This window comes from Protobothrops mucrosquamatus, unplaced genomic scaffold (assembly GCF_001527695.2).
Source record: "Protobothrops mucrosquamatus isolate PMUCROS unplaced genomic scaffold, P.Mucros_1.0 scaffold_11, whole genome shotgun sequence".
NCBI classification, from domain to species: domain Eukaryota; kingdom Metazoa; phylum Chordata; class Lepidosauria; order Squamata; family Viperidae; genus Protobothrops; species Protobothrops mucrosquamatus.
In genome coordinates this window covers 2,048,179-2,062,227 of record NW_015386087.1, presented here as the reverse complement: position 1 = coordinate 2,062,227, position 14,049 = coordinate 2,048,179, and the positions used below count along the sequence as shown (strand labels likewise).

The following is a 14,049-nucleotide window of genomic DNA, read 5'->3' as shown; positions in this document are numbered from 1 at the left end:
ACTTGAGGCCGACGGAACAAAATTTGAACTCTAGATTGTAACATTTAGCCAAAAACAACGCACTCAATTTCGGGCACAAAGCTTGATTATTATTTCATTTTTGTCAGCTTTGTTCATTAGCTTATTTGTGCCCTACTGGTCTGTAATTCCAAATCACTGGAAACAAGCTGCTGTTATGTCTAAAGTGGCTTACAAATTTGATATTATTTTCATACATAACTCCAGGCACTTCCTCTTTCTCGTCAGACATGCCTCTTAGAATTTCAAGGGCCTCTGGGGAGGGAAGGTGTCCAAAAAGTCAAAATGGTGTCCTCGGTTTTGCAAGATGCACAATTTGTGTACAGATGTGACAAGAGTTTGCTCTTGTCACGTTTGTACACAAATTGTGCAACTCGACACCGGCAGGGCTTCGACGGTAGGATCACGACCGACCATCTTGACTTTTCCCATGGAGGTCCTTAATATTATTTAAGATGGATCAGAAAGGGTTTCAACAGGTGATGGGTTTACACCAGGGTTTATCAAACCTGGACACTTTAAAAAGTGTGATTTCAACTCCTAGGGTTCCCCAGCCAGCATGCTTGCCAAGGAATTCTGAAAGTTGAAGTCTAGACCTCTTAAAAAAGCCAAATTTGGGGCAAAGAAGAAAAAAACACACCAATGTTTTACTTGGTAGCATAACCATTCCAGTAATTACATTGCAAGTCTTATTCTATTCTATTTGTGTGCTCATTATGCTAAAGCAGGGGTCTTCAAACTTGGCCCTTTTATGACTTGTGGACTTCAACTCCCAGAATTCCTCAGCCAGGCATGCTGGCTGAGGAATTCTGGGAGTTGAAGTCCACAAGTCATAAAAGGGCCAAGTTTGAAGACCCCCGTGCTAAAGCTTTTCTGCAGGACCTTATCATGTTCTTGTAAACTTTCTTGATTCCTCTAACTCAGCGGGAGGCAACCTTGGCTCTTTGATGACTCGTGGACTTCAACTCCCAGAATTCCTGAGCCAGCCACGCTGAGGGGAATGGGAGAGGTTTCCAAGCTGAGCCAAGCTGGCTCAGGAATTCTGGGAGATGAAGTCCATGAGTCATAAAAGAGCCAAGGTTGCCCACCCCTGCTCTAACTCATTGTTTCCCAACCTTAGTCCTTTTAAGAGGCGTGGACTTCAACTCCCAGAATACCCCAGTCAGCAGTGGGGTATTCTGGGAATTGAAGTCCACACATCTTAAAATGGCTAAGGTTGGGAAAGACTGCTTTAATTCTAGACAGGAGGTACACAGCCTCTTGATTAGTCTGGATCCTGGTCTCATGTGTAAAATGAAAGCCATATTTAGGCCACCAATCAGTGCTGTCTCCCATTCAAGAGTCTTGATGTTTTAGATTAATTTAATTTAATTTAAAGTTAGTCAAAGCCAAAGATTCCCTTCCCTGGTGTAGACAGATTTCTGAAATCTTGCTAGCACATAGATTTTTTTCCCCTCTTTAAATCAAGCCCAAATGTTAAAATCCCAAGAGATGGCTGTCTGCGCCGTGATCAGTGGAGATTTTAAAATGATTTGATCTGTCTTTTGCAGAGGTTCTGTGTTCAATTCAGCACGGTGTCCTGTTTTCCCTGATTTTTCAATAACGGATAAGATGCAAATTCAAGCTGAGTTTTTTTCCCCAGTAGCTTGACTTTGTTTTTAATTTACCAACTGTTGTGTATTGCCACAATACCTTCAGCAGCTGTTTGTTCTGATTTTTCTAACTTTGTCAAAACCTTGCCAATAGATATTAATGTGTTTGTGGTAAGCATAAATAAGGCCCAAAATGTATTACACCCAGAATTAATTTTCCCCAGAGTTATGGCCAAACTGTATTTCAGTCATATCTATTTGATGAAACTTGGCATCCAGGGACTTGCCCCTTTGAAAGCCAAAAGAGGCTACTAAGAACCAAGATAGGGGCCTAAATCCATAAATTCTTCTTCTGTTTTTTTTAAGTCCACTGACTTCGGTTTATGAGAAGACTAAGTGCCAATGAATTTGAAGCCAGAACTTTGCCAGTACATAAATATTTGCATTTTCTTTTTCTCTGATTCAACTAAATATGATAGGTTTCCCAAATTGTTTTCTGATTTGGCAGTCTTGCCGATGCCTATATTGCTGCTAAATTTTCTGGCCCTCTGCACTTAGCAAATTGCTTAAACCTGATGAGATTCAGATTATCCTTTGAGTAGCCAAATTTCTCTTGATTCCTCCTCCTCCTCCTCCTTTTTTTATCTCCCTTCTTCACTCCTCCTACCGTCATTTCATTCATTTTCTCCTTTTCTTTCCCTGTCTCCATCTCCCTTCCTCCTCCTCCTCTTCCTTTTCTTTCACTGTCTCCCTTCCTTGCTTTGTCTTCTCCTTCTCCCCTTCTTCCCTTCATTCTTTCTCTCTCTCTCTCTCTCTCTCTCTTTCTTTCTTTCCCTCCCTCCCTCCCTCCCTCTCTCTCTCTCTCTTCCTTCCTTCCTTTCTTTCTTTCTTTCTTTCTTTCTTTCTTTCTTTCTCTTCCTTCCTTCCTTCCTTCCTTCCTTCCTTTTTCTTTCTTTCTTTCTTTCTTTCTTTCTTTTTCTGTCTCCATCTCCTTTTCCTCCTTCCTCATCCCTTTCTCCCCCCCCCACATAACTTAGGAGCATCTGCTTAAATGGGTAAGAACAATGGAGGGCTCATAATAACAAGCTGAGGGGCTTCATTAAAAAACTAAGTCACGTATATAGGAACTCCGGGTTTTATATTTGTAGCTACAATAATATAAATATCCTCAAAGCAGTTGCGTGTGTATCTTGCCCTGCCTTATACTTGCTGCAGCTATTGCATGGCGTGTTAGTTCAGCATTTCCCAATCTGACGCTCTCTTAGACAGAACCTAAGTAAAATCTGGAGCCCAACTCTGGCTCACCTCCTGCCAATCATCTGCAAAATACACTTTTCTGCAGCTAACGCTTGAAGCATGAAGGAGATATTCTGATCTCAAGCATCCCTGAATTAGGATTCTTTATGTACGGCTAAATAAAAGGGTGGGACTTTCCAGAAAAATTCATGATGAAAGAAGGGAGGGCCTTCGGAGATGACCTGAGAAACAGTGAATTAGGTATCCGGAGTATGGTTATTGAGATCCTTGTGTGAGGGTCGCCTTCTGCTTTTTTCATTCCTCCCACCATCATCACCACCATCATCCAAATGAAACCAGGAGGACCTTCTAGAATTTCACTGTTTCTCCGGCCACTTTTGAAGGACCTTCTGTCACCACGTCTTCTCTTTAGCTCTGTGAAGGCCATGAAGCTATAAGATAGACGGTAGGAAAAATTCGACACTTTTGTTTACCCCACTAGCCCTCCTTCATGTTGGCAGCTTCCATACAATTTGCCTTTTTATAGCTAGCAGAATTGACGTCCTGCAACAAACCCCAGAGTTTCCCGTTGGCTGGAAACGTTCTGGAGAAGGTTGCTGGTCCTTCTCACAACGTCTTTCTGGGAGAATGCTGAAACAGACAGGTAGAAATTTGATTTATGGAAAAACGCCTCAAGTGGAAAGTAGAGGCATCCAAAGAACCTTGTACCCCTTTTCTTCCTTAGGGGGAGCCCACATCGGACCCCCACATTTTCTTCTCTATCCCCAGAAAGCCACCATCTATCTACCCCTTACCCTAAAAGGACATATATTTTATATTTTACTGGAGGCGTTCAGCACAATCATTTAGCCGCCCCGTGCAGGTCACAGAAGTTATTTCATTGGAGATGTTTTGAGCCACTTTTTTTTTTTTAAATATGTCTCTCTGGGAAGCTAGGGATGATCTAAACCTGAAGCTCTATCAAGCAACCGGCCCTTCAGATGTTCGGTTTTTCTTGTTGGGTGTGGATGTCTCTGTGTGAATGTCCGCCAGCTTCATCTTGAACATCAGTGGTTCTGTTAATCCAGGGGTCTTCAAACTTGGCCCTTTCATGACTTGTGGACTTCAACTCCCAGAATTCCTCAGCCAGCATGCCTGGCTGAGGAATTCTGGGAATTGAAGTCCACAAGTCATCAAAGGGCCAAGTTTGAAGACCCCTGGATTAATCCCTTCCTCATATGCCTGCTCTTCTTAAGGTTTGTTGGCTTTTTTGGATACGTGTGTGTGAATTTTTTTCTCCCTAGTAGTTAGTTCTCAATCAGTCATATATTTAAAGAAGAAGTTTGAGGGACTAAGGCAGGGGTTCCCAACCGTAGCCACTTGAAGACTTGTGGACTTCAACTCCCAGAACTTGGGAGTTGAAGTTCACAAGTCTTCAAATGGCCAAAGTTGAAGACCCCCTGGATAAAGGGTAGTTTACTGGCCAGTAATATCTGTTTTACAGTGTTGGTTGGGTTTATTAACGGTCCAAAAACAAGCAATGTTTGGCTGGCGCACTTCATTCACTTAAGGCTGATTTTGTATATTTTACTGTGACCTCTTCTGAGGTAATTTTTTTTCTTTTTTTCTTTTCTTTTTTTGCACTTGTATTTGCGGGATGGGAGAAGGGGGAGGGAAATCCCAAATGTGTTAAAAAGTAAAATAAAAATTAAAGCAAAAAGTTAATTATTAAAAAGAGAGAAAGGGAGAAAAAAACAAAGTATAGATGCATTTGAAAAGCAATTCTATAAATATATATATATACACAGAATATATATATATATATATATTTTGTTATGTCATTTAAAGGGTCGTCCTTTAAATTGTATGTAAGTAGCTGTGGCTGTACGCACTTTGTGGATTGTTAACACTCGCAAGTCCTGGGCTCCTGTACATACCTCCAGTTCCAGAAGGAATTCTATTATGTTTTTAGCATGGTAATTTATGTATTGTATGTCTGAGTAGGAACTTAAAAGTGAAAAATAAATAAATAAAGATTGCTAAATTACCAGAAACCAAGATTGTAAAATAAATGTTTTCATGGCAAAAAAAAAAAAAAATTCCTGGCTTGATTTGTATTTTTCTTTCTTTCTTTCTTTGCTACAATCTTTGCTGTTTCCAGCCAAAATGGATTTAACTGAAGTGGAAATCCATAAGCGATAGCCGGATTTGAAGTCACAACGGCACTTTAAAAAGTCATGTCACGGTTCCGATAGATGAGACCGGTAAAAATAAGAAATCCGAGGCAATTGCTTTCCTCAAAGAATGCATTTAATGCCTACATAGTATCGGCAGGAACAAAGGTGAAACCAAGATTGAAAATTCTCCCCCCAAGGTTACAAAGTAACATGTTGAACTCCCCACCCCTGCAGTGTGTCATAAATCACAATCCCCAATTAAGTACTTTGGCGGGCTTTCTAACGGTAGCTTCAGCCCTGCCAAAACTTAGGTAACTTGACCTTGGTTCCCACAGAACAATTTATGGTTATGTCTAAACTAAGGGAATACATCTTCCCCCCTCCCATTACTGTGGCAACCGAAAACGAAGTGAAGATGGCTGCAGCCAAATTCGTTTGAAGGTTGACAAAGTGACTTATGACCAGTTTTCACACTTACGACCATTGTGGCAATCTGATCAAAACTCAGACACTGGCAACTGGCTCGTATTTATGATGGTCACAGGGTCCCGGGGTCATGTCATCACCTTTTGCGGCCTTTCGACAAGCAAAGTCAATGGGGAAGCCAGACTCACTTAACAATTGTGTTACTAACTTAACAACTGCGGCAAGAATCGTCATGAAATGGGGCATACTTCACTCCACAACTGTTGTTGTTGTTAGTTGCAAAGTCGTGTCCGACCCATCGCGACCCCATGGACAACGTTCCTCCAGGTCTTCCTGTCCTCTACCATCTTCTGGAGTCCATTGAAGCTCACACCTCCTGCTTCAGTGACTCCATCCAGCCACCTCATTCTCTGTCGTCCCCTTCTCTTGCCCTCCATCTTTCCCAGCATCAGGCTCTTCTCCAGGGAGTCCTTCCTTCTCATTAGGTGGCCAAAGTACTTGAGTTTCCACTTCAGGATCTGGCCTTCTAAAGAACAGTCGGGGTTGATATCCTCCAGTACTGACAAGTTTGATCGCCTTGCAGTCTAGGGGACTCGCAGGAGTCTTCTCCAGCAACGTAGTTCAAAGGCCTCAATTCTTTGGTGCTCAGCCTTTCTTACGGTCCAACTTTCCCAGCCATACATTGCAACTGGGAAAACCATGGCCTTGACTATACGCACTTTTTTTGGCAGGGTGATGTCTCTGCTTTTTAGTATGCTGTCTAGATTTGCCATAGCTTTCCTCCCCAGGAGCAAGCGTCTTTTAATCTCTTGGCTGCAGTCCCCATCTGCGGTGGTCTTGGAGCCCAGGAAGATAAAATCTGTCACTACCTCCATTTCTTCCCCATCTATTTGCCAGAAATGTTGGACTCAGTTGTGGTCATAAGTTGAGGACTCCCTGTACTGGCTGAGGAATTCTGGGAATCGAAGTCCTCTCAAAGTTGCTGAGTCGCGCTTGAGTTAAAATGAAACAAAAGCAATTCAATTAAAGGGAAAAGAGGCAAACTATAGGACACAAGGGGAAAGTTTGCGCCGTATGGCTCAGCTCCTTCCGTCCCTGGGGATAAAAGTGGAATTAACTTAAATTTCTCTCCAAAAAGAAAGCCCAAAAGCAGCCACTCCAAATTCCTTGCCCCCTCTCCCCTCAATTTGCAAATTCAGCCTTGGATTAAGAAATATACAGTCGTGGCCAAAATTGTGGAAACCTTTTGGAAAAAGCGTACAGTAGAAATGCCACCTTTGGTTAAGTTTCCACCCATTTTTCTTCTAATTTCTTTACAGCTGTAGCCTTGTTCACTTAATAATACTATTTTACTTCGCTTTCTGGGCGACCAGTCAACTCTTTGCACCATGACTTTAATTTTATTACGTTTTGCAAACTCACTAAATGAAAGAACACAAAAAAAACCCCAACCAACTTGATAGCCATCACATAACACACTGACAAATGTCCTCATCTCAGCTTCAATACAGGACATCAATAACTGAATCCTACTGTGATTTGATTGGCTCATGGCCAAAACAAGATGACACCTGATTGGCTCTCTAAACACTCAGCTCATTGGCTACAATCAGATGAAGGGAAGCTACCTGATATAAACCTGAGCAAGTTGTGCTTCCTTTTTCTGGTTATTTGGTTATAACTTTTCATAGAATACAGTACAGATAATTGAACAATCTTTATTGCATTACAATTCAGGGATGTCAAAACTCAATTTCATTGAGGGCCGCATCAGCGTTGCGGTTGCCCTTGGGGGTGTGTGGCCAGGGTGGGTGCAACCTACTGGGTGGGCGTGGATGGAGTGGGTGTGGCCTACTGGGTGGGCATGACCAGCTCTACATCGTTTGCGTCAAGGGTGCCTGTGGGGGCCTGGGCAGGAGTGGGACAGATCTGAGGGTCTCTGGCAGAAGGGGTGGGACTGGGGCAAGCGCCAAAGCATGGTCCATTTCTTCACTCCTCACAAAGGGTGACACCTCCCCAGCATGCACCCAGGGGGCGGGGCCAACACGGCAGGGGCTGGTTCCTCGCTGTTTCCGGAGGGCCTTGTGGAGCTAAGACCGAATGCGTTTCAGCACAGATGGCCACCACAAAATTGTACATTGGCTCCCGGCCGGCCTGGGCCAGGGCCAAGGCAGAGGGGGCCGTTCCCTCAGGATGGCTTCGCGGGCCACATGAAACCACTTCGCGGGCCGCATCCGGGCCTTGTGTTTGACATGTCTGCATTACATTCTTGATTATCTTTCCATTGATATATAATGTTATGGTACTACTCCCCCCAAAAAGTGGTGTTATTAGCCATCAAACCTCAAAAATACACTTTTCCCAAAAGGTTTCCACAATTTTGGCCATTACTGTAGTTAATTCTTGCAACCCGCAATTCGTGCACGTCAGCAAAACTCTCCCCTCTCCTGGGTTGCAAATCTTATCTGTGTGACACATTTTGCTCCCCTGTTGCTCTGCTCCTTTGAAAACCTCCTCTTGGGGGGTCATGCCAGTTACAAGTGGGGTCCTCACGTGCTAAGCCGGTATTTTTAAACCACGGTTTGATACTTTAAGATGCAATTGCAATTAGACAAAGCCATCACTCGCAATTTGGAGAACATAATGGTACTAAACTAACAAAAGCCATAGGGCCGAGCGTGCTGTGTGAATGGACTCGCAACAAAGTTAACACCACGTTGTTTTCTCGAGCTTGTTTACCTCTATCTAGAGAACATGAATTGCAGCCGAAAAGAGTCCCCAGTACAGGTAATCCTCAATTTACAACAGTTCATTTAGTGACCATCCAAAGTTAAAACGGCATTGAAAAAAAGTGACTTATGACCGTTTTTCACGCTGTAGCATCCCCGCGGTCACATGATCAAAATTCAGAGTCTTGACAACTGACTCATATTTATGACGGTTGCTGTGTCCCGGGGTCACCTGATCCCCTTTTGCGACCAAAGACAATGGGAAAGCCAGATTCCTTTGACAACTGTGTTACTAACTTAACAACTGCAGTGATTCACTTAACAACTATGGAAAGGAAAGTCGTAGGATGGGGCAAAATTCACTTAACAAATGTCTCGCTTGACAACATAAATTTTGGGCTCAGTTCTAGTCATAGGTCAAGGACCACCTGTAATCTGATTTAAAAAGAACCGGATTGCATCCATGTACCAGAAAGAATGTCTTAGAATACAGAATAACAGAGTTGGAAGGGACTTAGAGGTCATCTAGTCCAACCCCCTGCTCAGGCAGGAAACCCTATACCCGTGGTGGCGAACTTGTGGCACACATGCCACAGGTAGCACACAGAGACCTCTCTCCGACGGCGCGCGCGCCGTCGCCCCAGTCCTAGGCCTTCAGCTGGGTTTTATAAAACCTTTTCGCTTTAGGCCTTCACTGCCCTGTGCCAAAAAAAAGGTTCAATCAATCAATCAATTTCAACTTCTCGCGGGGAAAAAAAAGATCTCGCAAAGTTGGAATTGATTGAACATTTTAGTCCCACCCAGTCTGCCATTACCACCGCAGCCACGCCCACCCAATGGGCCATGCCCACCTGGCACCCAATGATACATAAGTGGGTTTTGGGTTGCAGTTTGGGCACTAAAAGGTTCGCCATCACTGCCCTATACCATTTCAGACAAATGCTTGTCCAATCTCTTCTTAAAAACTTCCAGTGTTGGAGCATTCACCGCTTCTGGAGGCAGGTTGTTCCACTGGTTAATTGTTCTAACTGTCAGGAAGTTTCTCCTTAGTTCTAGGTCGCTTCTCTCCTTGATTAGTTTCCATCCGTTGCTTCTTGTCCTGCCTTCAGGTGCTTTGGAGAATAATTTGACCCTCTCTTCTTTGGGGCAACCCCTGAGATATTGGAACGCTGCTATCATGTCAGCCCTAGTGCTAGTCTTTTCTGGCTTCCTTCCAAAAATTTTCCAGCCACAATCTCCAGGACTGTAGATTTGAAGGGCATCAAAGATTTTAATCCTGGCTTCCACCTTTGAGACGCCAACTTTTGCATTTGAGCTGAAGTGGCCCTTTAAGACCGAGTCGAAACTTAAACCACTGGTGGGGGGCATCAGAGTCACTGCAGTTATATTTCTGGAGCCTTCAAGTAGCATGTGAGAGTCCCCTGGGGAAACAAAGCAGTCAGATGTTTCTGGGCTTCTCCAGCTTTCTCCCACCACAGTGTCCTGCAAGGAGGACACACACAAGGAGCTGCACCTTCACAAACGGCCGCCTTGAACCCTTGTCATGTCGAAGCACCTGGAATACACCTCCTACCCAAGAGACAGTCCCACGATGGAGAACTTGGAGAGGCAACTCATCTGCCCCATTTGCCTGGAGATGTTCACCAAACCCGTGGTCATCCTCCCTTGCCAGCACAATCTCTGCCGGAAATGTGCCAATGACATTTTTCAGGTGAGTTGTGGGGAAAAAAACTTTCAAAGCAGGTTATGGAAATGTTCCTCCGACATGGAGCAGCTTGACTCTCAAGAGTTGGGAGAGCCGAGTTGGGTCAACCCTTTGGGGAGTTTGGTTAAGATGCCTTCAGAGATTTCAAGGATCACAGCGGATGGGAGAACCAGGCGGATGGGATCGTATCGTCTGTGTTTGTGAGTGGCTGTAATTTGGTGTTTTTCAGAGGGCGAGTACAGTTGTTGTCTTTTTTACAAACGACATGAAGTCTACTTTAGACTTTGAATTTCATGTCTTACTACTTCAAAAAGGCAGGAGACTGAAATCCAGCAGATCAGGAAAGGAAAAAAGGGTTCAGAGATTAAGGCTCGGGTTCCTACATCCAGAGAAACTTTAGTAGAGCAGTGTCACCCAACCTTAGTCATTTTAAGATGTGTGGACTTCAATTCCCAGAATACCTCAGCAGCATTGCTGGCTGAGGTATTCCGGGAGTTGAAGTCCACACATCTTAAAAAAGCTAAAGTTCTGAAACTTTAGAGCAGGGGTGTTAAACTGCCGGGCCGCGGGCCGGACGCATCATCTGGAAGCCGTGCCCACCCCATTGCCGGCAATGGCAAAATCATCCCGATGCGTTGCGCGACGTCACGTGACATCACGAGTTTGACATGTCTGCTTTAAAGGAACTGCAAGGAATGCTGAGTAGGATTCCTTCTGAAAATAAATTACTCTGATTGTCATGGTTCCGACAGATGAAACCCTTCAAAGAACTTTGAGGCATTGTTTACCTTAAAGAATCTTTATTCGAGCAGCATAGCATCGGCACTAACACAATCGAAGACAAAAAACTGAGTTCCTCTCCCCTTAGCACATAGTCTCAAACACAATTCCCTCCTCTAATTAACAGTCATAAATCACATTCTCCAATTACTTTGAAACGCAGGCTTTCCCTCCAGTTCTCCAACCCAGCCATTTCTTATCGTCTCTTATTTCAAAAGCCCTGAGTTTACACACTATTACAATATTATTATGTCTAACTAACTCCCATCACACTGATATTAGAACCCAGTTGGGAAGCAACACGATTGTGTTTTTTTGCATTAAGTTTTGGCAGCTTGAAGGTAAGTGGACAGATGGTCCATACCCCTTCAAAGGTCCAAGGTTGAGATACACTCAACCCCAAGGGCCAAAGTCTACTTATTTGCCATGTTCGATGCTTTAAGAAAACCTATTCTACATTTCCATATTTCTTGGAGCAGAGACAGCCTCCTTTGTGGTAAAAAATACCCACGATGGCAGCCATAATCTTCCTATCCAAGCCCCACCCGTTTTTTAAAAGGGGGCAGGGCTTTCCTGGTTTTGACCACCATCTTGACTTTCTTTAACACACCCTTGACCTGCTTGGAGTAACAGGGACCTGTGTTAGTGAATTTAGATCAGGAAAACCACAACATAGAGTGCCGGTTTGGGCTACTGGTTAAGGCACCAGACTAGAAAGCGGGAGCCTGTGAATTCTAGTTCCCCCTTAAACGTGAAAGCCAGCAGGGTGACTTTGGGCCAATCACCAGGAGATTGTGAGTTCTAACCCCGCCTTAGGCAGGAAAGTAGGCTCGGTGACTTTGAGCCAGTCACCAGGAAACAATGAGTTCTAGTCTTGCCTTAGGCATGAAAGCCGACTGGATGACTTGAGGCCAAATACCAGGAGATTTTCAATTTTAGTCCGGCCTTAGGCAGAAAAGTCAGCTGGGTTGTTTTGGGCTAGTTTCTCTCTCTCTTTCTCTCTCTCTCTCTCTTTCTCTCTCTCTCTCCCTCTCTCTCTCCTTCCTTTTCTCTCGCCTTCTCTCTTTCTCCCTCTCCTCATCTCTTTCCTCCCTGTCTCTCCCCTTTCCCTCTCCCTCCCTCCCTCTCTCCCCGACTCTCTCCTCTCTCTTTTCCTCTCTCCTCCTGTATCTCCCCCTCTTTTTCCCTCTCCCTCCTTTTCCCTTTCCCTCCCTCTCTCCCCATCTCTCCCCCTCTCTTTTTCCCTCTCCCTCCCTCTCCCCGTCTCTCCCCCTCTCTTTCCCTCCCCTCCCCATCTCCCCCTTTTTCCCTCTCCCTCCCTCCCTCCCTCCCCCATCTCTCCCCCTCTCTTTTNTCCCTCTCTCCTGCCTCTCTCTCTCTCAGGCCAGCCCACCTGGCAGGACTTAATTATTTGTTTGTTTATGAGAATTTATGTTGCTGCCCACTTACTCTGAGGGACTCTGGGCTGCTTACCAAATAATAACAACAACAACAACAACAATAACCAACCCAAGATACAAACGGTTGAAACAATAGCCTAACAAAGCCAGGATGCAAATAAATAAATAAACATCTGATTGAGACCTGCCACCAGTCTGGCTTTTTTTCCTTGTGCAATATATACCATCGAGATTTCTTCCAAGAGACATTTGTGGCACCAAGTCCACAATTCCTGAAGGTCGACGAAAGCTTTCGTGCCCAGTCCTTTGTTTTTCCCTTGGGGATGACCGACACCTGCCTTTGCGCTATTGGATATCACGGCTCGGCTCCAGTCGGTCGGTCGGTCGGTCTTCGGCGTTTGGATTCCTTGCAAAAAATAATATGCTCTTTTGCTGGAGCGGATCTAGTTAGGCCCTTGCTAACCCCCTGGAGGGGTGTGCATTGAGCCATTGACCTTTGCGAGGCCTGGGCTGCACAGAAGAGGGACGTCTCTCAAATTCTGGAACTGATGGCTTTGCCCTGGTTTTGAAAGGTGAGACGGGGAGAAATTTGTGGCAGGTTGGAGAAAGCGTTCTACCGTGTTTCCCGAAAGTAAGGCCTACACCAACAATAAGCCCTAGCTTGATTTTGGGGGGTGGGCCTAATATAAGCCCTATCCCAAAAATAAGCCCTAGTTTTGGGGTGAGGCACACATCTAAAAATCAAACTAGGGCGGGGATGGGGGTATGGAGCTGCCCCAACCGCCCTGTACCCGCTTCCCTTGCAGCCAGGCCTCTCCTCGCCGGCCCACTTCTTTTTCTGAGGCCTCTTCTGCAGCCAGGCCTGCATTTCTCATCACGGGGCTTTCCGGAAGGCCTCTGCAGCCAAGAACCGAGCTATGGACTCAATCCGTAGCTCAGTTCTGCAAGATCTCAGCAGCCGAGCACCGAGCTCTGAATTGAATCCATAGCTCAGTACTCGGCTGCTTAGGCCTTCTGGAAAGGCCTGACTGCAAAATGCAGGCCCGTATGCAGCTGCAGACCTTCGACCCCAGAAGAAGTGGACCGGCTGGGTGGGGCTGTCAGTGCAGGGAGGTGAGGTAAGGCCTACTCTGAAAATAAGTCCTGGTGCCTCTTTTAGAGGGGGGAGAAAAAAAGGACCCGGTCTTATTTTCGGGGGAAACACGGTTACATTTGAGTTACAGAGAGCCAAAGCTTGCTAGTTTTCTCCTCTCTTTCCTCCAGTCTCTGTTTCTATGTGTGTGGCTGTTTTCACAAACCTGGGCAACTTAACCTATCCAAATAGCCCACTGAAGATGCGGCGTGGGGGTGGGTTCCTCACAAAACCACACTACAAAGAAGCTAAACAGGTTGGATTTGCTTGGGATAAGATGTCTCAAGGTGATCAGTCATTATTATTATTATTATTATTATTATTATTATTATTATTATTATTATTATTATTATTATTATTATTTAAATTTATATACCGCCCTATCTCCCTTACGGGGCTCAGGGCGGTGAACAGGCAATAATAAAAATCACAGTAAATATTACATAAAAGCCTGCTCTAAAATATAAAACCCCTAACAAAACCCAATCAAAACTATGCCAGGCCGGCCGCATGGAACAGATGAGTTTTCAGGGCTCGGCGGAAGAGGCGCAGGTCCGCAATTGTACGTAGGTCGGGGGGTAGGTCATTCCAGAGGGCAGGAGCTGCCACAGAGAAGGCTCTCCCCCTGGGGGTCGCCAGCCGGCATTGTTTGGCTGACGGTACCCTAAGGAGGCCCTCTCTGTGGGAGCGGACTGGTCGAAGGGAGGTGTTTGGTAGGAGGCGGTCTTGCAAATACCTAGGTCCATTGCCATGGAGCGCTTTAAAAGTTGTTACTAACACCTTGAAGCGCACCCGGAAGGCCACCGGCAGCCAGTGCAGCTCGCGCAGGAGAGGTGTTACATGGGAGCATCTAG

At 45.1% G+C, this 14,049-nt stretch overlaps 1 protein-coding gene across 1 annotated transcript in view; it reads left to right on the top strand.

The window, feature by feature from the left end:
• The first annotated feature begins 9,668 nt into the window (after nt 1-9,668).
• The window catches only part of LOC107291400 (tripartite motif-containing protein 54-like), a 19,738-nt gene continuing 15,357 nt past the window's right edge, over nt 9,669-14,049 (top strand). Inside the window, exon 1 of the mRNA XM_029285004.1 lies at nt 9,669-9,889. Coding sequence (XP_029140837.1) covers nt 9,722-9,889 — 168 coding nt within the window. The 5' untranslated portion in view covers nt 9,669-9,721. The remainder of the gene's footprint in view (nt 9,890-14,049) is intronic.